At 36.0% G+C, this 24,682-nt stretch overlaps 1 protein-coding gene and 1 non-coding gene across 4 annotated transcripts; both read right to left on the bottom strand.

Moving 5' to 3' along the window:
- Positions 1–226: 226 nt before the first annotated feature.
- Tmem167a (transmembrane protein 167A) lies at positions 227–24,663 on the bottom strand. Of its 3 annotated transcripts, none has more exons than XM_008853293.3 (5): positions 24,533–24,663; positions 20,198–20,280; positions 12,668–12,777; positions 9,918–9,952; positions 227–3,916 (listed from the first exon to the last, which is right to left on the bottom strand). In XM_008853293.3, exons 1-5 carry the CDS (start codon positions 24,561–24,563, stop codon positions 3,846–3,848), a joined length of 330 nt encoding a protein of 109 aa, XP_008851515.1. In that variant the 5' UTR covers positions 24,564–24,663; the 3' UTR covers positions 227–3,845. The 3 variants fall into 3 exon arrangements, with proteins under 3 accessions (XP_008851515.1, XP_029412062.1, XP_008851516.1); XM_029556202.1 differs by lacking the exon at positions 24,533–24,663 and adding an exon at positions 24,464–24,526 and having other exon boundaries at positions 20,198–20,279; XM_008853294.3 differs by lacking the exon at positions 20,198–20,280 and having other exon boundaries at positions 24,533–24,662.
- On the bottom strand, positions 12,139–12,273 carry LOC115067711. Its single transcript, XR_003847081.1, has one exon. It is a non-coding gene; the product is annotated as a small nucleolar RNA U109 (small nucleolar RNA).
- Positions 24,664–24,682: the final 19 nt, after the last annotated feature.

The raw sequence follows: 24,682 nt of genomic DNA, 5'->3' as shown, positions 1-24,682 counted from the left end.
GTATTGTGGTTATCATAACACAAACACCATTAACAGGGATATTTAGAGCCTTAAAACTAGCAGCAAGGAGATACAATGAATCATTTAAGATGCAAAACAAAAACCAGTATCACCTCCAAAGTAATCTTGGCAAGCTACACACTAATGTAGACAGGAGTTAAACTGTCAAAGCTCATCTTCTTAAACCCTTCCACTCATTTGACAATAAGACAAAACTAGAAAGCTCTTGAAAGTTCATTTTTTTTTTTTTATTACACACCAGACATGAACTAACCAAAGATTAGGACAATTATCTATACCTTCAAACAGGAAACATATTTCTACTTTCTCCAAAAGCTATTGGAGGAGCATTTCAAATTATTTTGGAATTTGTTTGGGGCAAAGTAAAAGAAACCATTTTTAGTGTTATCAACAACAATTATGAAGCTATTTCTCAGAAGCTAGAAATGATCTTCTGGTTAAGGTAAGAAGGCTGATTGCCAGCAACATTTTGGGAACATTTATTTACTGGATGGATACAAAAGAGTGGTCCCTATGACTTTTCCACTCTGGTTTTCCACTTGCTAAGACTGAGTAACTTCTTAAAGGCATGAATGAAGCTAAGTTCTTGTGCATTGGAAATGTTTGTTGTGGATTCAGAAAATGTAAATGGTGCACTTTTCGAGGTTTCTTCTTTCACAATTGGGGCTGCTCTGATCTTGGATTGAATATGAATTGTTAAGTTTCTGAAAACACTGACTGGCTATTTGTCTCTGCACACTATTTAGAGAAATCTCAGAATCTACTACTGTGTTCCTAGATAACCTTGCTTGCCTATAAACCAAGGGAGATTTCATTATCCTCCTGTAGGACTTGCGTTAGGCTGGACAGAAAACAAGCTCAACTTTAATTTTGAGGTAGGCAAAAGAGGAGACTTCAACATCCATCCATTTAAATGGATATTATAATGCTTCCTGAGTGCCACAACAAAAATCCCACTGTGGTTTTTCAAAATGGCCTCAGGTTCAGCTATTTAGTGCTGTTCCAGAAACTCTACTCAGTGACTTGTTATTCTTTCTTCATTTTCTTCTAGAATCCTGGGATTATCTCAGTAACTGTTACCATATCACATTTTGTATATATTAACTTGCCCTTTCATGTACTATTTTATGAATACACAAAGAAACTGTGTACTCATCTGAATGGTAACATACTGTATGAATTCTGTAAATGTTTCTTGAATAGAAATTATTTACAAGTGTTAAATATTTTTTCACAAAAGGAGGCAGATTATCTGTTCTTAACTTTGCAAACTTGGAAAAGCTAATTTCATGGAAACCTGTGTCATTATATGGTACAGCTAGACTAACTTTATTATGAAGATGAAGGGATTTATTACAAATTTCATATTCTTATTATCCCCAACAGGAAACAGCTTGAATCTGAACATGTAAAAGTCTTTAAGGTAGTGCCTGCATAAATATAATGGGCATTAGTGATACACTGGACTTAAATCTTTTGACAGATCATGTGGCCTTTTGACTGGCCATCTTGGAAGACTGTGAAAAAAGGCATACCTCTGCCCTGTCAATGACAAAATTGAAGCTAATCAGGAGCTAAATATCCCCAAACATTCTGAGACATGGAGTCAAGACTCTAGAGGCAGAAAGATGGCTAGGAAGACCACCTGAGTTTAGAAGTTGTGGGTTTCAGTGGCCACTGTCCCCTCAAGTCTCACAGCAAGTATTTGGGGCAGAGGCTTCCCACTTGCTGCATACTTTATGGCTTTTTCACATTGCCCCATCTCCTACCCATCAAAACACAATAATATTCTGTGGGCTTTACACCTCCTATACCACCACCCTTTGGTTTGGAAAACAGGATTCAGCATTGAAGCTTTGAAAAAAAATTACAGGAAATAAAAGGCTAATTACTTTTCTTTACAGGAGTCTGTACCTTTGTATCTATTTTCCATCTCCCAAAGAGCTTGTACTTAAGAACATCAGGATGGGTGAGGTTAAAAAGAAGCTGCTTCCTGCTGTTTGGCATATATACTTTTATCATCGACAAGATAACCATTTTTTTTCCTCTAATTTTCACCCACATCATCTTAAATGCCAAATCAAGAGAACGTTTTAGACTAGATTCTTTATTCTTTCCCATTTCATATATTTGTGTTAGCTTAAAAAAAAAAAAACTGACAATACTTCTGGACAATCCAGTTGGTAGCAGAGATGGACAACAGAGGGTTGCCCAGAAATCAGACCAGAAAAGTGGCTCATTCTGCACAAATACGCTGACAGGGCAGTCCTAATTTTGGGATACCCTGAAAATCATTGACCTAATGTAAAACCCAAGATGCAGTTCAGAGTAGGAATAATTATCAAAACCCGATTCCCTATCCAAAGTAAAATGTATCAGTTTTAACTAGCTACAGACATTCAAAAAATATGAAATCCTATTGATACCCTATAGTGCCTTTCAAAACAACCAAACAAAACAAAGAAATAACCCCAACAAACCATAAAATAAATGTTACTCTAGAATTCATTCCAAATAGTTTAAAGCAGTCTTCAAACACTGGGGGCCTAGCTGACTTTGGTGGCAGTTTAGGTTAGTGACACCCTGCTTAAAAAAAAAAAAAAAAGATTTCAAATTTTTTACTTCGTTTCTATAGAAATTTCATTTCTAAGAAAAGGTTTCTTCTTTTTTACTTTTACAGGGAATTTAACTGGCTGAAAACAATTATTAATAAATGTAAGTATTTTTAGTTAGAATTTAAGTTCCTCGTAGCTTTGAAATAACAGATTTTTCAGGTGAACCTGAAGAAATGTTAATCAGGTATTATAACTGCTCTATTGTAAAACACATAAGGTACATTTCGAAATATTTTTCATGACTATGCAAAAATTACTAAAATTCTTGCTTCAATATCAAAGTTGAAAGATACCTAGATAGTACACAGAATAAGTAGACCTAAGATCTGTTTATCACCCACAAAGTTACAAAACAGATTCCAGTTTAAGATGACAGAACATAAACTAGATTTAAAGCGCTGTTAGAAAACAAAACAAAAATACACTTAATTTGTGGTAACTACAATGAATGTTCTATTTAGAAGACGTGACACAACAAAGAAGAAAAACACATAGGATTATCATTCTGTAATTGTTCTATTTGCTCTTTTGAGTCTAAGAATGTCTTTTGCAAAGGATGGCAGCCACATCCTTGATCACACTTGACCAGAAGCCTCACTCTTATGTTGCAGATGAACATTTTTCCAGTACTACCTAAGTCACATCTCATGTACCTTGCTGCTGACAATGGCAGAGGTTTGTTTTAAATATTTTTAACACCTGTAATAAACTATGGAATTTGCCAAGAACAGAGGTACTCCGGTTACTGATTAGCATTGTGAATACAAATGCAATCCTTAAGAATGACAAAAATCACTCAAATTTTCTCAATAAAAATAACCACTGCCTTAAAGGTCTTATTCTATAGACTTTTCAAGTCATAGTGAAAGAAACTTGTATAATATACCAATTTTTTTTCTACTGTGTCTTCAAGATACTTTACTAAAAACGAGTACCTGACACAAGAGAATGACATTTGTAGCATGTAATATTGGCGTGACAGTGCTGAGGTTGACTGTTACAGACCATCAAACTCTGTGTATTAAATGGTTATAACTTAAGTATATATGTAGCTCATTGGTCCAATAACATAAAAATAGAGAACAGCATCTGGAAATTTATCTCAATGTTCAGAGATAAAAGCGTTAACCATTCTTCTCATTATTATCCGCAGACAAGTCCTTGTTCATACTGCATCTGATGGCCAAAAAACACTGGCATTTTCCCAAACTACTGTACGAAGAGGATGCTGAAGGCCATCACTATACAGCATACTGCAACATAAGGACTCTTGCGTTCACCTGTTGAAGGAAGGAAGATAATCATCTTGATTAAATCGGCAATGTGGATATGGTGAGGTTATTACTCTGGGAGAGGAATAGATAAGCCATTGACATGGGGTTCTTGCCTATGAGGTCTACACATGGAGAAGGGGAGAAACAAGGAACTCTCTACAACATAAAACAAGGTTCAATACAGAACTGGCTACCCAGGTATGTCCAACGTGTAGTCGATGACCCGCAGGCAGTCAGGAATAGGCATAAACGCAGTCATACACAAGTTGTAAGCTTATTTAAATACTGTGAGAATAAAAAAAAGCTATTCTTGTGTGTGTTACATGTATGTGAATATTCATGCCACAGTTCTTGTGTGGAGGTCAGAGGACAACTTTAACGTTGGTTCCCTCTTTCCACCTTTATATGGATTCTAGAAATCAAATTCAGATTGTCAGGCTTGTGTGGCCTTTACCTGGTAAGCCTTCCTCCTGGTCTATTATGAGATATTTTTTTTTTGGAACTAGATTATATATTTCTCAAATGCCAACTTTGTAGATGACAATGCCATGTTTCAAGGTCAAAAGGTTGCACATGGCTGGCTGCTAAGCCATATTGAGTTATTTCTGAGCTTTTTAAAAAAAATATTTTATTTATTTTTATTTTATGTGTGTGAGTGTTATGCCAGCATGTAAGTACACCCGTGTTGTGCAGTGCCCGTGGAGGACAGAAGAGGCTGTTGGATCCCCTGGAACAGGAGTTAAGGACAGTTGTTAGCTGCCATGTGGGTGGTGAGATTCAAACCCGGGTCTTCTGCAAGACCTGCCAGTGTTCTTAACTGCTGAGCCATTTCTCCAGCTCCTATTTCTGAGCTTTTTATGGATTTAGAAAACCCTGAGAGTGCTATTGCTATGCTACTGCTGTATTAAGGCAGATACTACAAACTGAAATGCAGAATATAGGACAGACATCCCAAAGAAATGCTCTCCAACAACGCAAAGCCAAAGAAACAGTTAACTCTCTTCCAGGAAGGGAGTTACTACCTACTCAAAGAAATCTAACACACAATATCTAGCAGTATCTTCTTTTCATCTGTGGTGGCCAATTCATGACACTTTGAGAGGGACTCAGAAAGCACTCATGGTGTAAACAAGCAAGATGGTCAGCATCATTCCATTTAAAAATTAGCCACAGGGCTGGAGAGATGGCTCAGTAGTTAAGAGCACTGACTGTTCTTGCAGAGGACCCAGGGTCAATTCCCAGTATGGACATGGAGGCTACTAACCATCTTTAACTCCAGTTCCAGGGGAATCCGATACCCTCTTCTGACCTCCACGGCACTGCACGAAACAGGTGCACTCACATACATGCAGGCAATACACTCATACACAGAAAATGATAAATAAATAAAATATATTAAAAAATAGGCATAGTAAGACCCAACAACATAAAAGATAATTATTTCTGAGAGAGATATTGCACCAAGTCTTTTCCAGGTCAAGTAATCCTTACCCAAAATGATTGGGATGAGAAGTTTGCTTAATTTGTGGGGTTCTGGAATATCTGAATCAATTTTACTGGCTGAGCAACTCTAGAAAACTGGAAATTTCTCCAAAATCTGAAACTTTTTGAGCACTAGCTCCACACTCAAAATATTTAAGATTTTTCAGAATTTCACATTTTAAATTGGGGACCCTTGAAAAGGTAGACATTAAGTGTGGAATTTAAAAATAAAAAATTAAAAGCAGAAATTAACTCCAATAAATTCTGAATGAGTCAGTTTCACATTTGCTAAGAATTTACATTTGGAGACTTTCCTTTGCCTGATACAGATCTAAAATCAGCTTGTAAAAACGTCTTGCAAACCTATGCGAACTCAAACTCATTTTAATGTTTTTTGATTTTTTTAGTAATTCTAAGGCATTACTAATTTAGAAGGCACCAGGCATAAGAAAGAAGCAATCACATCAAGAAATAACTGAGACATATCTGGGTGCTTCAGGAGAGATGGCTTATTATACTACAGCCTCACATATTTTTTTCCTATTTAAAATCAATTCTTTGCCTGTAACTAAAGTCTTTATTTCACTTGGCAAGTTCATTTAACTACCCCTGGTTAATGTCAACCATGGCTGTCTTTATTAAAATTCTCAGGGTCATTGATATTTTCAGAGCTTCCTCACTGAGCTTACATTGATACATTTATTAAGTTTATATATTTGTGCCTGTTCAATGACAACAGTTCCAGAAAATATAGCATATGTTCTTGTGACCCCCCATCTCAAATCCAAACCAGACCAAACCAAACCCAAACTAAACCATTCTAAACAAAACTAAAAAATATACAATTGATGTTGTTCAGAAGGTACTTTTTTCCCTTTCTTTTCAACAGACATTTAACGGACTGTCTTTTAGTTAAACAAAGATCTGTAATGTAAAGAGTTTTATAGTACCATCACTTTAAGTAGAAAAAACCCTTTTAAAACCAAAAATATATTGGTTTACAATGCTAATTCTTTAGGAGTAAATGCATACTAAATACCTCACTAGTACATAAATTTCAGGTAGATTTCTGAAAAGCCAGTTAATCTTTTCAGGACTAGATACATCCACTGTTTAGCTCAATTAAACACCTACAGGAAGCAATTAATCCTGTCCTGAGTTTTTCATCTGCCAAAAATTAAGTTTTGAGGAAGTCCTTTTCTTCCTCATCCTGACTTAGAAAGCTATAATTTACATATGGGTTTCATTTTCCTGTTTTTCATTTTCTTAAAAGAGATTGCCATGTGGTAGAGCTAAACATCTTTAGTTGAACTTGAGTAGGAATGTTACTTCTTGTCTGGTCTTAGGTTTGTGTAGTGAATGGGAAACAGTTGCTGTAATGTGATGTGTAACATGATAAGATGATTTGGCTAGCTCTTTTCCCATTAAACCGCATCCTTTCTTTGTGGATATATGTGTCAAGCACAGAGGAGCACGTGCTTGAGAAAGCAGTGATCACCATCATTGCTTCCAAAGCTGCTTTGCCAAAATGAAGCAAATGCTTTCAGATAACTGGTAAGAATGAACACATGAACCAAACCTTTCACAGCCAAAGAGGGAAATAAATGAGCAAGCAAAAAGAAAATTATGTCTATAATTATACATAAAAATAGATCAGGAAATCAATAAATAAGTTACATACTACATACGTTTTAAACTTTTAATTAGACTCCTTCCTAGAAATAATTATGAACAAAAGGAGCACTTGGATTGCTACCTAATATAATTGTCCACGTTTAATTTCCTACATAAAACAGATGAGTTATCACCTTTATAAAATGGAGATGGAAACTCAGCTTCTTAATACCAGATCCACTCTGTTACCCTTACTCTGTGGTATACTTGAGGTATTTTAAAGTAATGTTCCTTGGTAATACTTGTACATGTAAGGAGTTTGGTTTACATTTATCAATAGCTATTAGCATTAACGATTGAGAGCGATATTCTTTCTCTAGGTTTCTCCATTCCTTTTAAAGTGCTTAAAGATTTCTTCTGTTATTTTAGTGTTTGCAGCTGTTATGCATGACTGAGTGCCAGATAAGTCTGTATCACAAATCTCTGCAAATCTAGGCCAGGCCTTCAACTCCAGCATTACTAACATCTTGGCCTGGATAATTATGCTGTGAGTGGCCTGTCCTGTGCAATGTACCCTCTTCAGCAAGCTCCCCCTTCTACACTCATTCTATACCACCCACCCCAGTTTTGGTAGGTCTAACTTTATGGCATGGTTATCTACAAAGTTCATGCCTCAAGAAAAGTTCAATGGACAAAAAGAAAATCTCAGTATGTTTTAAGCTTATGATTTTCTGTTGGGCTGCAGGTTGGACCACCTGCTAGATAGCCCTAAATACCCCTTGAATAATACCCACCTATCTAGGCTACATATATATGTTTCTGCTAATCTGGGTCAATGATATTCTTATTATAGGAAGATTTTGTTTACTTCCATAGTAGAGAATAAAACATGACAAAGAACTCGAAGGAAGGAAAACTTCCCATGTTAAAAACTGTCTGAAGGATAATGCCTATTTTAACAGTCACTGTATTAGAATGATGGCCTTGGAAGAGGTCTTTTTCTGTAAAGTCCTTTGTACTTATACTGTCATTTTCTACCAGAAAGCCTTCTTGCAGGACCCCCCCCCAAAAAAAAACCCTTAAAATATTACCACAGACTTATGTCTTCTGGGTAATTTAGTATTAGCCTGCTAACTTCTACTAGAGCCCTGTTTATCACCTAAAAGCTCAATGGAGGAAAAACTATTCTGAAAACCAGTTCAAAGGCTAACAACAGATGTTTTTAAAGATCTGAAAAGTAATTTATACCTCAACTACGGTTAGGTATATTACATTGGTTCCCAGGTCTTTAGAAGAATGTCTAAGTATTTTAAGAACTTAGTATTTTTAAGCTTTCAACAACTTTGTTTTCAGTAAGTTTTCCACAACTCTGAGAAGCTAAAAACTAAAATAAAACACAGTATTCTAGGAACACAGTTATCTTAGGAATATGATTCATAAATCCCTGATCCTAACTAAAGTTAAGTTTGGACATTTAGGCTGTTGTTAAACTGGCTAACTAGACTACATGTCTAAAGTGTAAACATTTTCTGCATTATAAAAGTTAACTGCTTTATTAAAAAAGTAGTTATGCAGAAATTCAAGGTTAGAAGAGTATGAAAGGGGAAAAATTACTTTTGCAAATAATTCCAAGGAGAACAAGAAATATTCATTTTCAAGTAGTGTTAAGTGCAAAGGCACTAAGTATTTTTTAATTAGGAATGCTAAAGGGGTAGTATTTTTAATTTGTTTTTATTGAATTTTTGTATATTTCATACAGAATATCTCAAACAATCTTAATCACATTTATACCTCTGTTCCCACCAGCACCTTCCCTTAGCCCCCCCCCCCATTGGAACCCCTATAACTGTCATCTGTGTTAAGGCCCACTGTGTCAAGTCAGTGTCCCTAGATATCCCCCAGTGAAAGCCCATCCACTGAGGTCTAGTCAGCCTATCTAGAGTCCCTTGTTTTAGGAGGATCGCTCTTCCTCACCTAGCAGTACTCACTAGTCATTCCAAATTTATGTGATAGGCACAGTCTCAAATGTGTCATATATTTACATATATGAGATGGAATCAAGAGTTTATGTGTATCTAGACACACAACTGAAACTCAAATAATCTTAATCTTTCTACTGGATGCAAAATGCACCCTCAGTTATCAAAATAGTATATAAGAAGGCTGGTGAGATGGCTCAGTGAATAAAGGCTCTTGTCCCCAAGCCCAAAGAACTGAGTTCGATCCCCAAGTACCATGTGGTAGAAGGTGAGAACTAACTCTCACAAGTTGTCCTCTGATATATATACACTGTGGCATGTGAGCTCCACCCACATACACAAAATATATTAAAATATCTAATTCCTGATTTATATATTTATAAAAAGGAGTGTACAAGATACAGAACAGCATGCTGTGACACAAACGTGCACATATACTACATATACTGTTTGAATTTGAAATCTCTCTAAATTCAGACATGCATATTTGATAACTGATTTTGAGGCTTTTCTTCTATTTTTCTATCTGTTAATGACATATCTTGAAGTAACCATCAAATCTGTTTTTAAATAGAAGGAAAATACTTGGTAGAACTTATGAACCTTCTGCAAAAGTACACATAATTGATAAGCTGATAACTTTAAAATAAAAACTGATATTTGTGGCTGGGCATGGCAGCACATGCCTGTAGTCCCAGCACTTGGGAGGCAGTGGTAGGTGGATCTCTGTGAGTTCAAGGCTAGCCTGGTCTACATAGTGAGTTCCAGGATGGCTGGGGCCACAGGGAGACCCTGCCTCAAAAAGACCCCCCCCCCCAAAAAAAAAACCCCAAAAAACAAAAAACAACTGATATTTGATTCTGGTGACTATGACATAAATAAAATGGTCAACAATTCATAACTGAAGAAATGGATGAAGAGTAGACACTTACCAATTCTGGCACACTTCCAAAATATTCCCAATAATCTGCACAGAACAAAATCGAACAAAGGTGGCAGTGATTACTGGGAAAGATAAACTGTTACTGTCAATATCTACAGAAAATTCACTGTAAACACTGGCAGCATTTTAACCAGTAAGGCTTTGCTTCACTTCTGAAATCTGCTTCTTTGATATTGAGCTACCATTTATATATGAAAATAGGACATGAAAGACTATGAACCACTGATGGACAGAAGCGTATATGAACTGCATTATGTGTGCTTGCCACAGGTCAGAGCTAAAGTAAGTTAGTGTGGGAGTGGCAAAAGTTTGTATGAGGGTTTATTGTATGAATTCATTAACTTCAAGTTCTTTATCACCTTCAAAAACAGAAAATTTATTCTCAATAAGTTTGAGAAAATGATAAAAACAGGTTTTAGATGTGTTTCTATAAGGTACTTACAGAATTTTTAAACAGAGTTTTTAAACTTAGTTTTAATTTCTTATAGAATAAATTTCCATACTTAGTTAATCTATAAATAAGAACTCTAGAGAGTCCTCATCTGTGTTATTTAATAAAGAATAATATATAAATATGAGGCTACATTTAAAAAATATTAGTTTAAGTGAAACTAAGTGTATGAATTCACTAAATGTGACATGCAACATACATATTCCAGGAATAACCATTAGAATGAAGTATTCCTTTCAATTCTATGAATGGATAAATCATGAACTAAATATATAAACACATACACAAATAAATGGGCATGTCATTTATCTGGAAATCAACAAAAAGCAACAGCTTTGTCAAAAATAAAAGCCATCAACAGAAACATTTTCAAAAGAATATAAAAACACTATAGACACTATTTTGCTGGTTTTGCATATTATGTTTATAACTGGTATTACATATGGTAACAAGACAAATCAACATTATTTGTTTTATATTAGGACCAGCTCAATAAAATTACAATACTTAAATTTCAGAGATAGTTATACACTTTTTCTGTGAAAAGAATGGATGGGTGATGAATCATTACACTTGATAGAAAGCTAATAGCCAAATACATTTATGAAAAAAAATAAGCTATTAACAAAGACAGCCTATACTTTAACTCACTCATAATTATTGATTGTCTGTGAGGAAGTTCTCTTATCTCTTTAATAATAACACCTACCCTCAGAATTTTTATGAAGCATAACTTAATGACCCTATAGAATAGTAACATGATGTGCTCAGTATGGCTAAAAGAACATTTGACAGCAATTCCAGGTATCACTCAAAATTGACCTACTTTCTTCAAGAAGTAGAAGACAACAAATTAGGCAATGCAAAGCCATGTATGTTCTCTGATTCTAAAATTCACTATCACAATAAACACAAATGATTTAAAGCTACTTTGGTTGCAAGAGTTGAAGGACCCAGACCAAGAATCTGAAGGTCCTCCAAGGGAAACTTGGAGTTCTGAACAGTCTGAAATTGTATGATAATGTATTAAAAACTTTTTAAATGATTAAGAGAATCCTAACTTATTTCAGACTTATCAGTACAACTTGGGCTATTTCAACATATTTCTTAAACTGTAATTTCTAAAACATCCTGAATGATGTTTATTTTTAAAAAAGAATTTAGTTGATTAAAAAGCAGTACAATCATGCGGCTTAGTTTCGATGGCTCGAGATGCTATATACACCCGCTGATAATGCGATTAGGTCCATGAAATGGGATAAAAGACAAGGAACAATCTTTTAGTATTGCCTAGTTCTGTTACTTGAATTAGCAGAAAATGAAGTTATTTTAAATAGTGAAGTAATCAAAAACGCATTCTATCAGATTTCTAGATATCGCCGACCAAACATGATATATACAATAACAAATTTAAACGAGTTTCATAGAAACAGAAAGAGAATCTAAACATTACTTCTAAGCCTGGCCTGATGGTGCCCGCCTTTAATCCCAGCACTTGGGAGGCAGAGGCAGGGAGATCTTTGTGCGATTGAGGTCAGCCTGGGTCTACATAATGAGCTCCAGGCCATCTGGGGCTACAGGGAAATCCTGTCTCAAAAAGAACCCCCGCCCCCTTCCCAAAGATAAATAAAAATTACTTCTACAGAAAAATAGTTCCAATCAAAAAAAAATTGGGCTTTAACCTTTATGTAAGTAGAAACAAATACCTTTTAAGTTTATATCTGGAAATTTAAAGATAAGAGTGCTTTTTTGGGATCTTTTATGTAGGAGAAATATACTACTACTCAGCCTCTACTGTAAGGCTGGCAGCCCTGAGAACTCCTTTTTGAATATAGCATGCTTATGGATGCGTTCCTACCCCAAAGGAAAGAGGGGCAGACATTTCCACATGCAATGTATTTTCTTTTGAAAGAGAAATTTCCTAACAGGATCATATTCTATTTGAGTATTTACTATTGTGATTATTCTTTAATGATAAACTGGAATGCTTTATTAGATAGATCTTACATAAATTAGGATTCCAAACAACTGATCAATGAGAATAAAATGCTGAAGATTTAATGCAATAGAAATTCAGAAAAAAGGGAGGAAGGATGAAGACAATGTCTGTAAGAAACTGATCACTTTTGGAATTTATTATTTAGTAAGACATCATGAATGTAAATACAAAGAAAAAATATGTAAAAAGTTACTGAAAACTAAATTAAGTTAGCTAATGACTTTCAAGGAATTTGCATTCAGTGTTGCTAAGAACTGATTTGACTGAATAGATATCATTAATAACATACCCAGTTTTATTTCTGTCCAGGAGGCTGGGTGCCAGGGATCGGATATAAGCACACGTACATATAAGCAGCAAGATTACAGTCAACAGACTCTGAAAATTGAAAATGGCAGACTAAAAAGAGAGAGAAAAAACAAAAGCAAACAAAATTAATATCATAAGAAACACTTCTTATGTAAAAAAATGCCAGACAATTTTACACTGAAGGCAAACAGGATGACGTACAACACTCAAACTCTGATCATGAAGTGCTCTACAGGTTTACTTTCGTCTTCATTCTTTAAGGTACAGAATGCAGAAGGAATTCTAAGTCATGAACTTGGATAGTATACATTCAGAACAGCTGATCAAAATGGAGTTAATATACAATTAACACATATGTTCAAGGTCTCCAAGAAGTGCCAGAGGCTAGGTATATGAGCTCAGTGAAAAATCACTGGCCTCTCAGTCTTCAGTTGACATCTACAAAGCTAAGTAGAGCCTCTGAGAAAGATTAAAGACTGCCTAGTTTCTTTCAACTGAACTTTTTCTTGGGATAAGCATTTTTAAATATAAGAGATCATGTTCCAAGCCCTCACAAATATTAGAGTATTAGACTCTGATGAAAGGAAAACATGCTGCTCCTTTTTACTGGTGACTCTAAAAATTATTTAATAGTTCCATTTATTATTCTAATAAAGTTAACATAAGAATCATAATAACTAGACATTTTTACAGACAAACAGGAAATCATAGGTTTCAAGTCTAAATGAAATGCAGTGAGACTTATTTTATTCCAAATTCAATTCACTCTTTTCAGGAAGTTTCCTTGAATCCATGTGCCTTCTCTCCCTATTTCATCCAAAACTCAAGACCCAAGCTGCTCTTGAACTAGATCCTTCTGTTTCAGGCTCTCAAGAGCTGGGATTATGGGTCTTCACCACCATGCTTTCCCTTAGACCTCTCTCTACATCCACAGCAATCAACACTGTTATGATAAAAGTCATCCTCAATGGTGAACACTATTAGCAAACCGTAAATCTCTAATACCTGGCCGTATGTTTAAAATGGCACAAGCCTAAAGAAGAGACACTTGAATAAAAACAATTCTAAGAAGGTGCAGGAATATCACTATATATAATAAAAAATAACACTTCCATTAAAAGTAGGCAGATAAAAATCTATCGATTCCACCCAGCAGTTAACAGTATGCCTATTTAGTAAATTTAGAAGCATTTCTCAAAAAAAAAAAGGAGTGACATTTTTTTCGCCCCCAAAGGCAAAAACTGTTACTTCCAAATGAGTACTTACTTAAAAATCTCAAAAGAATCTAGTGAAAAATGGTTTTAAACTTTAAGGGAATTAAATAAGGTGGCTGGGGACATAATTACAATACACATCCATAACCTTTAGAATTAACCTTAAAACACACAGAACATGTATAACATTTGAATAGATTGACAGTTGGTTTTTATTATTTTCTTATGTGTATGGGTATATTGCCTGCATGTGTTAAGTGCACCTGTGTCATGCAATGCCCTCGGAGGTAAGAGGGCATTGGATTGCCCTGAAAACTGGAGTTACAGTTAGTTGCCATGTGGATGCTGGGAATTGAACCCGGGTTCTCCGCAAGAGCAGTCAGTGCTCTTAACTGCTGAGCTCTCTCTCCAGGTCTGAGAGTTATTTTTGAAAGCAATACTGTGAAGTTCATCTACAAGTTTAAAGTAAACCTAATACAAACGCATTACTTTTGAAACAGCAATGGATTCTAAAGTTTATGTGGAAAAATAGGCAACAGCCAGGATAATTTTAAGTAGCCCTTCCATAAATTGTTAAAATTATCCTTTTCCTTTAATATGCATTTTTATGATAAATAAAACACTACAGAAAAATGTGAAAGGATTACACATTACTTAGCAATATTCTGTTTTATGTGTATTTTATGTGTATGTGCATGCATGTGTGAAGGCTAGAGGCTGAAGTTGAGTGTCTTCCTGTCAGTCCTCCACTTTATTTTTCTGAGCCAGGGTTCATCATTGAACCTGAGGCTTGCCAATTCAATTCAGGAAGACTGGCTAGACAAGTCCTGGGGGATCCTTCTGTTTTGGCCTTCCCAGCCATGGGATTACAGGCCCACCTTGGTGCCCAGATTAATGTAGGTACTGGAGATCAAACTTAGGTCCTCATGCTTTCATGAGTTCTTTACTGAGTCATTTCTCCAGCCCCATTTACCAGTATGCTTAGTGACAAAAAAAGTATTTATATGCAAATTATTAGTAAGTGTTCGGATAAACAGGACGCAAGATCTCATAACCAGCAGTTTTAGCTGTGTAAATCTTTACACAGCTAAATGGAGAATAAAGATGATTCTGGATAAATCTTAACTACTCCTTAATTTTTCTGCCCTAAAACATTTTTTTGGAGTTATGTTTACATTCTGAAAAAAGTGAACAAAAATTTTTACAACTGTCACTTTAATGCTTTTTTTTCATTCAAAGAATTTATTCACTTATACTCCAAGTGGTACTTAACATGGTTTTGTCTTTTAATTAACCTGAGCTTTAATTTTGCATCTGTGAAAGAAAGTGGTAACAAATGATATATTCTAGATAGAAAACAGTATGACACAATAATTATTTTTCAAAGGTCATATTTTAAAGATGCATATATATATTGACAGCATTATTTCCTCCTAGGCAAATGATTATATGTGTATTTAGGGTGTACTCTGGGGAATGAGATCAGAAACTAGGGATTAAAAAGCGAGACTGCATGATTCTTCCCCTACCGGAGTTGATAAATAAAAAACAATTACCGATATTCACCTAGTTAGTATTTTTTCACATTATCTTTCTTGTCAATGTAGATATTGTTATAGACAATGCACACAGAAGTTACCTTCAAGTTAACAAAAAATGTATACTGTTAAAACGAAACAGCGATACACTGTATCATGTCCAAGTGATGGCTTGGAACCACAAGGACAAAGACATGTTTTCATAAGGAAAAGTTTTAAGGAAAAAGCAGGAAGAGAGCCAAACCAGAAATGGCATGATTTAGAAGGGCAAAGAAGAAAGAGTAGGCTCCAAAACGGGAGGGGACAGAGAATAAGAAATTTTTATGTTAAGGGAATAATGAAAAGACTTACTGTCTTAAACAAAAGATTCTAGTGGTAAGATGGTTGAAAGTTTGCAAAATGAGTTTATCATCTTTCAACTTGGATATCTAAAGTCAGGATTTTGTCATGTGGTCTCTTTTCTTCCCCCTTTAAATTTGTTTAAATGATAAGATACTCAAAACTGGTTTCTCACTGTGTGTGTGCAGGAAAAGAACTGTAGTCAATGAAATGCTAAGTATACAAAGACTCATCTTACCCTTCTTTTTACCTTCCTGTGTTTGAAGCTTTTCATAATAAATGATAAAATGGCTCTTACCACCCTGCCTATTACTGAAGTGGAATGTGTGTATATACATTTGTGTATGTACAACCATTTACAAATGAAAGTTGTTTACATATACAAAATATATGATATACACAACTTTGTTCTGAGGATTTAAGAACTCTAAATTTTAAACAAATCTTAAATGGTAAAGTCTTATGGATATACTTAGACTATGGTCAAAAGAGCGTTTTTAAGCTATGGACATCAGCCTGTCACCTATAACTTTCTTCCTAATGCTTAGCATCTGCATCCACTGATAAAAATTACAGTCTCTGGGTTAAAGGAAACAGATGTCCCTATTCAGGAGAAAAATAAATGGGACTTTCTGAAAATGTTAACAAATGGAAGAATGGAAGCCAAACAAAGCATCTATGATCACAAAACAGAAAGATGTAAAATTCATCAACAATGGATATTACTGAGAAAAATCAATAAAGATTAGATACTGAGTATAGCATTTTGATAATTACTCGAGAAGCTGCTGAGAATTTATATTTACTTGTGAAAGACATTTTGGAAAACTAAGCAGGAAGAAAAAAAAATTCTTTATGTTATTTGAAGGGTCTATGCTGTAGGTAAAATGAAGGCCAGGGGTAATTTCTATCTAAGATTCACATTCATCACCATCTGGAACTCAAATGTTCTGCCAAGCCACGTCAACTCTGAAGATACTCAGACCTTAGATAGGATATGTTGTTCTAATTCTTTCTAAGTCATAAGAGATACATTTTTAAGAGGTCTACCGAGCTGAGTAGGTAAGCTTGCTAAATGAAAATTCTACAATCTCAAATATTCTCATCAAGTCAACCTAATTTTCAGTGGCAATTTAATGGCTAATGATTTTCATCTTTGTACCAAATAGAGATTATGATTCCAATATGTTGTAAGATTACAGTGTCCAACTTACAGTGTTTCAATTTTATGATGGATATGAAAGATATGCAATCAGTAGAAGCTACATTTTGAATCTGGATCTTTTCACAGACCAGTGATGTTGAACATACTATTTTTTTGAAGTTGAGCAGTAACAGTGAGCTATAGCTCCCAAATCAGCCACAAGAGCATGAGGGCAAATAACTGATACCTCAGAGTATACTACATATTGCTCAGCTATGATGTTCCACAGGTTAGTTATATTCAATATATTTTAGACTGCTAGTTCTGTCTTAAGTAGAGAAGCACCTGCACATAAATACTAAGATAGCCAAACAAAAAGAAGTTTTAATCTCACAACTTCTTAGTTTCAATGTATATTATTTAGTTCAGTAAAATGGATAGCACACTGTTTTTAAAAAATCTCCTAGGCACTACCACAGCATGTGCTGACTCTCTGAGGCACCTCTTTAACTCAACTAGCATGAACAAAATAACACATATTTAGAAATGAACTCTGATCAAACAATTTGGCATTCATCCAAGAAGGATTTGATTTTACGTATGTATCTATGCATGTACATGTGTGCCTATGTGAGTATACATTACACATTTCCAGATGCCCATGGAGGACAGAATAGGATATCAAATTTCCTGGAATCGCAGTTTCAGGTGGTTTTGAGCAGCCTAATTTTGGTGCTGGAAACCAAACTTGGTTAGAAGAACAAGAAGAGTTCTTAAGAGATGACCTGTGGCTGCAGCCCAGATTTTATGTTTTAAAGAGATATTTCTCTCATAATGGTTGCTACTCAATGTTGGGACGTCATATTTACTAAGTGACTAGAAATGGGGATGACGTCAGATTTATAGTATTCCCATAGGTAATCCTGAGAGCACCAAATAATGAAGGTAGGTATTGTATGGTGGCCTTCATATCTCTCTGCAAATTAATATTAATCTTGGTTCTCCCTGAAGAAATAACTGCTTATTTCCCAGTTAGCGAATACAATAACTTGAGTTTGAAAAGGAAAAAGGAGTTCTCCAGCACAGGACTTTTCTCTACATTTTTGTCTGTCTTCAAATAATAAACACAGGACAGAATTGTACAATATGGATATTATAGCTTCACAGATTCATTTTAGCATAGACATATATATATATTTTATTAAAGATGTTTTATCAATAGTTGATATTTTACATATGCATCATAATGTAAAAGATTGCAACAATCAATCAATATATTAAATTCAAGAGTTCACCACATACTTTAAAAAAAATCACATTTTCCTTATGGAACTAATATTATCAAGTAAGAAGTATTCCTAAATTTGAGCATCAAGAATCAAAGGCGTGAACAAGAGTGTCATAAAAGCAAGGCTAAACATTTGTGATGACCTCTACAACCACTTTAAATAAGACAGATATGTTAACTATCAAGGGGCCACAACTATGTATGCTTTTGTTCTAAATGATTTAGACTAAATGCTAATCGCTAACAATTTTTCTTGCCTTTGTACTTAAAACAAAACAAACAAATGGGTTAATGTTAAGTCACTTGGATAGCACAGATATGCCCAAAGTAAGATACAAACCTCTCACCCTGATCTGGCCCTGACCTCACTCTTCTCATTCCCTAAGCAACTAGAAGAATCATTGTTAACAACCCAGTACATAAAGGGACACTGGATCTTTTTTTTTGTGCAGAAACATGTTTATAAAGAAAAAAAAATCAATGTGATGTGGCCATACACCCAAACATAACAAATTAGAACCAACAATTTCCTATATAAAATCTTGACTCTCTTAAGAGTTTACGGTAATGCCACAACTAAGGGTAATGGCTAAGAGTAAGTTTGATTCCGAGTTTACTTCTTCCTAGCTGTGTGACTTTGAGCACAATTCTTTTCCTTTTCTTTTTTGGTATTTTTGAGACAGTCTTCCGGTAGCCCAAGCTGGCCTGGAATTTACTATGTAGAGCAGGCCTGCTTCTGCCTCTGGAGTGATGGGATTAAAGGTGTGTACACTTAGCTTGAGATAGGTCTCTTCAATGAACTGTAGAAGATGAAAATAAGACTTATGTTCCTAATGAAGCTTTGGGCACTTATTCTCAGAAAACATAGCACTACAAATTTGGGTGCTTAAACCAACACAAATTTATTATCTTGTACTTTTAAAGTCCCTTACATGACTGACATTTTGACACACACACATCACTGTATCTGTGGCTATCTCCCCACTGTTTTCAGCTCACCAGGTTCCTTTTAATTGTATTGCTCTCATTCCTCTCAGGATAATCTTCTCAACTGAAATTCTTACTCTGAATGTAGTCTCTTTTGTAATGTAAGGTTAACAAATACCATGTTTTCTTTTTTCCGTGTGTGTGTGTGTGTGTGTGTGTGTGTGTGTGAGAGAGAGAGAGAGAGAGAGAGAGAGAGAGAGAGAGAGAGAGATTTTGCAGGGAGTACATTCTGTCTACCACATCTACAAATGTTTCCTTTTAATAAAGAAACAAGTAACAGTCCCTTGAATCAGGGCTGCAGGTGGCACCCACAGGAGCACAATACCAAATACAGCCAATAGCAGTAACTCTTGGGGTTGCAGGACAGAGAAGCCCTGCCAATACCTCCACTCAAGAGTTGTGATCTTCCTTCTAAAATATTGCATTGGTGGTCCCCAAATTAATTTCCTCTCAAGGCTTTCCTATTATATAGCCCCAGTGTGGGCTCATGAACATTCATAACTAATCAGTGTTTTCAGTATGTTTGGAATGACCACTCTATTGCACTGAGTTAATATAGCCAGACCAGAAGGAGATACACTTAATAAGACACACTATTAGTGTTCTGAAGCACATAGTTGTTAAATGATGAAAACATCCACAGGCATTCTTATTTTCAGAGTCATTCCTGAGTGCTAAAATATGGTCACCAAGTTTAAATATGAGAAAGCTTATTCTGCATGTAGTCTAGGCATTTGTTATTAAAACTTTTAAATTAGAAATCTTAAGAAACCACAAAAAATATTAGGAACATGGGGGTTGGGTCCAAACAATACAGAAGTACAAAAAGAAATTTTTAAAAGTGCAGAAATATATACATCAATATGATAAACAGCCTTTAACCAGAGAATGCTCAGTGGTAGCTGCTGACCATATTTAATCTACAGAAAAGACCCTGATTAAATTTACACTATTTTCATTACTATTAGATCACTTTGGCTCCATGCATATTTATTTTTACCATCATCAAAACAGTTCGCCCAGGTGGTGAATAAGGAACTTCTCTGTGCATAACATTGTCTTGGAGCTTCAAATGTTGATTTCCTATGTTTAAAATAAATGTTTACTGACATTAACTTCTTTAGTTTAACTCAAATGCCTTTAAAAGAGCTGAATACTAAAGGTAAGAATTAAAAATGCCAACTAGTAACACTTTTATGCACAATCCTTACATATTTTACAGGAATTAAAGTAGTTTATTCCTCTCTGGGGGTATAGAAATGCCCAAGAATGACATTCCTGACCGAATGGTGATAAAAATTATAACACACTGGGAAAATGGGTCAGCATTTTATCATTTATGTATTTAGGTCACGTGAGCATTTTCCAACTAGATTCTACTTACAAATTCCTATGTACTACTATTTATCTTAAAAATGTGAACCATAGAAATAGAAATGCTAACCTGCAAATGAATATACAAACACATACACTCATCTGTCCAAGACGGACTTGACTAAACATATTAACATGTCCTCAGGACTACTGTGTATTACACATTTGGAATACTTAATATATAAATTTATCCTTGAATAAATCAACAATTCTTGTCAGTTGCATTTGATCTCAAAGGTCCTATTTCATAAAGAAACCCTTTTTTTTTTTTTGTCTTTTTTGAGACAGGGTCTCCCTGTAGCCCCAGCTGTCCTGGAACTCACTATGTAGACCAGGCTGGCCCTGAACTCACAAAGATCGCCTACCTCTGGCTCCCAAGTGCTGGGATTAAAGGCGTGTGCTACCACGCCCACCTAAAGAAACCTTTTCTACTTACCTTTTACTTAAGAACTTTGATGGCTCTAAGTAAAGCAATGTTTCAGAGTACACGTATCTCAACTGTTCTCTTTCTGCGCTATTGGTGGTTATCTAGTTTAACAGTGGTGCTCACAGAACAGCCAAAAGTAGTATATTTATTAGTAGATAAAAAAATCAATGTCTCTTACAATTTCTTGATAAAAAGATTTGGAAAGATATTTGAAGGCCAAAGAGCAAACCTTACTGTGAAAAAAGTACTCTGACCAGGCCATGCAACCAGGAAAAGAAAAATAAAAGGTCACTGATAAAACACTGAATTCTGGGTGCCTGATACGGGTTATAACACCTGGCTGTTCACTAGAATTACTCAAAGCTTTTTAAAAACAACCAATCCCAGGGACTAGAGAGATGGCTCAGTGGTTAAGAACATTGACTGCTCTTGCGGAGGTTCAGGGCTTGATTCCCAGCACCAACGTGGCAGCTAACAACTGTCTGGAAATCCAGTTCCAGGGGATGCAACACCATCTTCTGATCTCTATAGGCATTGCACAAGATGGGTGCACTTACACACATGAGGCAGTATCTCATATGCATTAAAATAAGAAGTAAAAACAAAAACAAAAACCAACCAGCCCGCCACACCACCTGTGTGGAATCTACAATTTGAGATTAAGTTATAAGATCACAGTATCTGCATTAGATTTCTATTAGCCCTGTGTAGCAGTTTTCAAAGTGAAATTCATGGAACATTTCATGAGCTCAAACTACATCTGCTTTTTGACTACACCATTTTCATTGTTGATATAAAAAGAATTGTGGTAACAGAACTGTCACTTTAACTTTCCTCCCCACAAGCCTTGCTTTTCTTCTTGAATGTCCTGTGTGATTAACAGGACTTTTGACAAATAGAAAGGGCCAGGTTTTGGTGACAAAAGAGGTCATTAAGCTTAAACCTTACGTTCACTGTTATTTCTAAGCAATAACACTCTTGGGCAAGATAGTTAATCTTTTTCATGTGCAGTGTGGTCAGCAGTATCACTAATAAAACACAGCAAGAACCCCCAGTCCTAGATGAGGCTCTACTGGCAATTGACAGAGTCAGTTTTCATAACTGGTATGACACTTGGTACGTTGACCAAACTCCAGGGGATAGCCCCACACCCAAGAGCATTTGGAGAATATGGACCACACTTGATAGGACTTTAAAAAAGACAAATAATAGAGGACATGAAGTTGGGTGGGGGGTGTTGGTAGTAAGGTGAGGGTTGAGATGGGGAAGAAGGCCTGAATGTGATCAAAATACATTGTGTGAAATTCTCAAATTGATTAAAAAAAAGAAAGGTAGCTAAGCGAGCCAGTGGGATTAAATCTCTGTGGGTGTGGGGCTATCCTACACCCACAGGTTTGCTCAACCCACCAGGTGTCATACCAGTAATGAAAACTGACTTTGTCAATTGTCAGTAGAGCCTCATCTAGGACTGACTGAGGGTTGTGCTTCAAGCTCCAGGACTGAATTCCTGTCTTAGCTTTCCTCACTGATGGACTATAACTTGTAAGCGTAAATAAACCTTTCTCTTCCTGACTCCCTCCACTCAAATGCATGCACTTTTTTTTTCTTGAAATATTAAAAATGTATGAATTCTTTTAGAAGTCTATAGTTCAACAATATCTATTATGTTTCCTTCTACAATCACTGTATGTGTGTAAGAATACATAGTTCCCTCTCCACATGTGGGTTCCACATCCATGGATTCAACCAACCATGGGCTAAAAAACTGAAAGGTTCCACATCTGTACTGAACATGTAAGACTTTTTTCTTGTTGCGATTCCTTAGCCAGACATTAAGACAGATTTGAAGCCTGTCCTTACTAGGTATTTGATCCTACCTAGTCTCCTTACTTTTCACTTTCTTCGCTTGTAAACACCTCAGAATTCCTGAACTTAAGACAATGCTTAGGAAATGATTTAAATGAAAGCTATGTTATTTTTGGAAAAGAAAGCACAGAATGTATTAAAATATTGTCAAACTGTCTTGATTTAACTAGTACATTTGATGAGCTAAAGGATGTACCTTTGATTTGTTCTATGAGTAAAATAATTCAACTTTGGTTTCTAGAAAGATAAGCAAGAATTAATTTTTTCAACTTGAAAAAGGAACCAATTTTTTGTTAAGTAACAGCTTAATTACCGATATCCGTAATATCAAATGTATATTGTACATTTGATATTAAGGATATTCTGTGGCAGGTGGGAAAAGCAGCTGAAATGAAAAATAAAATCTTTACTTCAAACTCAGAGAATAAAAACATATCAATAAATGGTATCTCCTTTAAAGGTGGTAATATTATGAAGCAAAGAAATTGTAAGTTATTCCCAAACCACAAACCATAAAGTAGCTGGTAAAAATTCAGGAAAGACTACTTAAAATTTTTACTATAGGTCTAAAGGTTGTGTACTGTACAGGATCCTGGAGTAGCTTTTGGGAACACATCTTTTCACAACAGAAATTTTGCATTTAATATCACTTTTGTTGTAGACACAAAAAGAATTATGGTAAAATAATTTTCATATTAACTATCCTCTGGGGTGTGGGGGGTTTGTTCCTAACTGTTCTTAAGAAGTCACAGCGGCTTTTCGAGTCTATAATAAACACACATATTTTCTCTAGGGATATGCTCATAAAGCCGGCATCTGGCAAAAGGACTCCCTAAATTCACCTTAAGACAAAGTACAAGGGGATTTGGCATTTACTGTACTGTGGATAAAATGCCTTCAGACATAGCTCTGAAGATTCCACTAACTTCTATTACATATATCCCTGGTCACTTTCTTTTCCTTGCTTTGAACTTACTTTGCTACTTTGTGATTTACAACTTTCTGGAGGCCTGAACTATAAAAGCAATTTGTAACAGCACATACAAGCATGAAATCCCAATGGGGTGGTGGAGTGAAGGAAAGGCCTGAGGCCAGACAGTAGGAGGGGGAAGTATATTACGCGCCTATGAAACCCATCTTTGCGAAGAAGTGAAGTCACTAAAACCTAGTTTATAAAGGAGCGTTTTTACAATTGAAAGAATGTTTTAGGGGCCTGAAAGTGCCACTGTTTCAAAGAGTAAACTGAAGGTGAAGAGTCCAGTGTTAAGAAAAAAAAGAACAAAAACAACTGAAAGAAGCAGGTAGGGCAATGAACAGAAACGCAGAAAAGGAAAAAGAAAAGGCGGATACTCGATAAGCTCCGGCGTTTCAGAAGGTGGATGCCCAATGGAAACCACCGGTTAAAACAAACTACTGCAAGTCTCCTACACACACAAAGGGCAGGAAAGAGCGTCTTCAGGAGGGCCGGCGTCTGGACCTGCGTTCTTCCAGAAAGATGGGCCCGGACTCTGCAGGAGGGGAATCCTGCTGGGCACCGTCCGATCCCGGGAGGTGCGCGGCAGGGCCCCCGGGCCAGCGCACCCCGAGACGCCGCACTACCCTCCACCCCACGCCAGCCCAAAGTCGCTGCACGAAGCTCCGCCGCGACGCGGCAGCCCCACTTCTTACCATAGTGAGCCCGGCACTGGCCCAGCCACATCAGCCTTCCGGGCCGGGGCGGAAGAGGTGGGCACGCCGCCTGCCCTTCCCGCTCCCTCCAGCCGCCTGGTTGGGTCTATTGCCGCACCTCCGCCTCGGCCTCGCCACCCTGACACCGTG

This window comes from Nannospalax galili, unplaced genomic scaffold (genome assembly GCF_000622305.1).
Source record: "Nannospalax galili isolate Female #2095 unplaced genomic scaffold, S.galili_v1.0 scaffold45, whole genome shotgun sequence".
Taxonomy (NCBI): Eukaryota; Metazoa; Chordata; class Mammalia; order Rodentia; family Spalacidae; genus Nannospalax; species Nannospalax galili.
Note: the sequence above shows the minus strand (reverse complement) of the source record. Positions and strands in the feature narration are given on the sequence as shown.

Coding starts and splice junctions, on each gene's coding strand:
- Tmem167a (XM_008853293.3), bottom strand. CDS start 24,563: ATGTGGCTGGGCCAGTGCCGGGCTCACTATG. Junction 9,953..12,667: donor CTGGACAGAAATAAAACTGG/GTATGTTATTAA, acceptor TGTTCTGTGCAG/ATTATTGGGAATATTTTGGA. Junction 3,917..9,917: donor TTGGAAGTGTGCCAGAATTG/GTAAGTGTCTAC, acceptor TTCCTTCAACAG/GTGAACGCAAGAGTCCTTAT.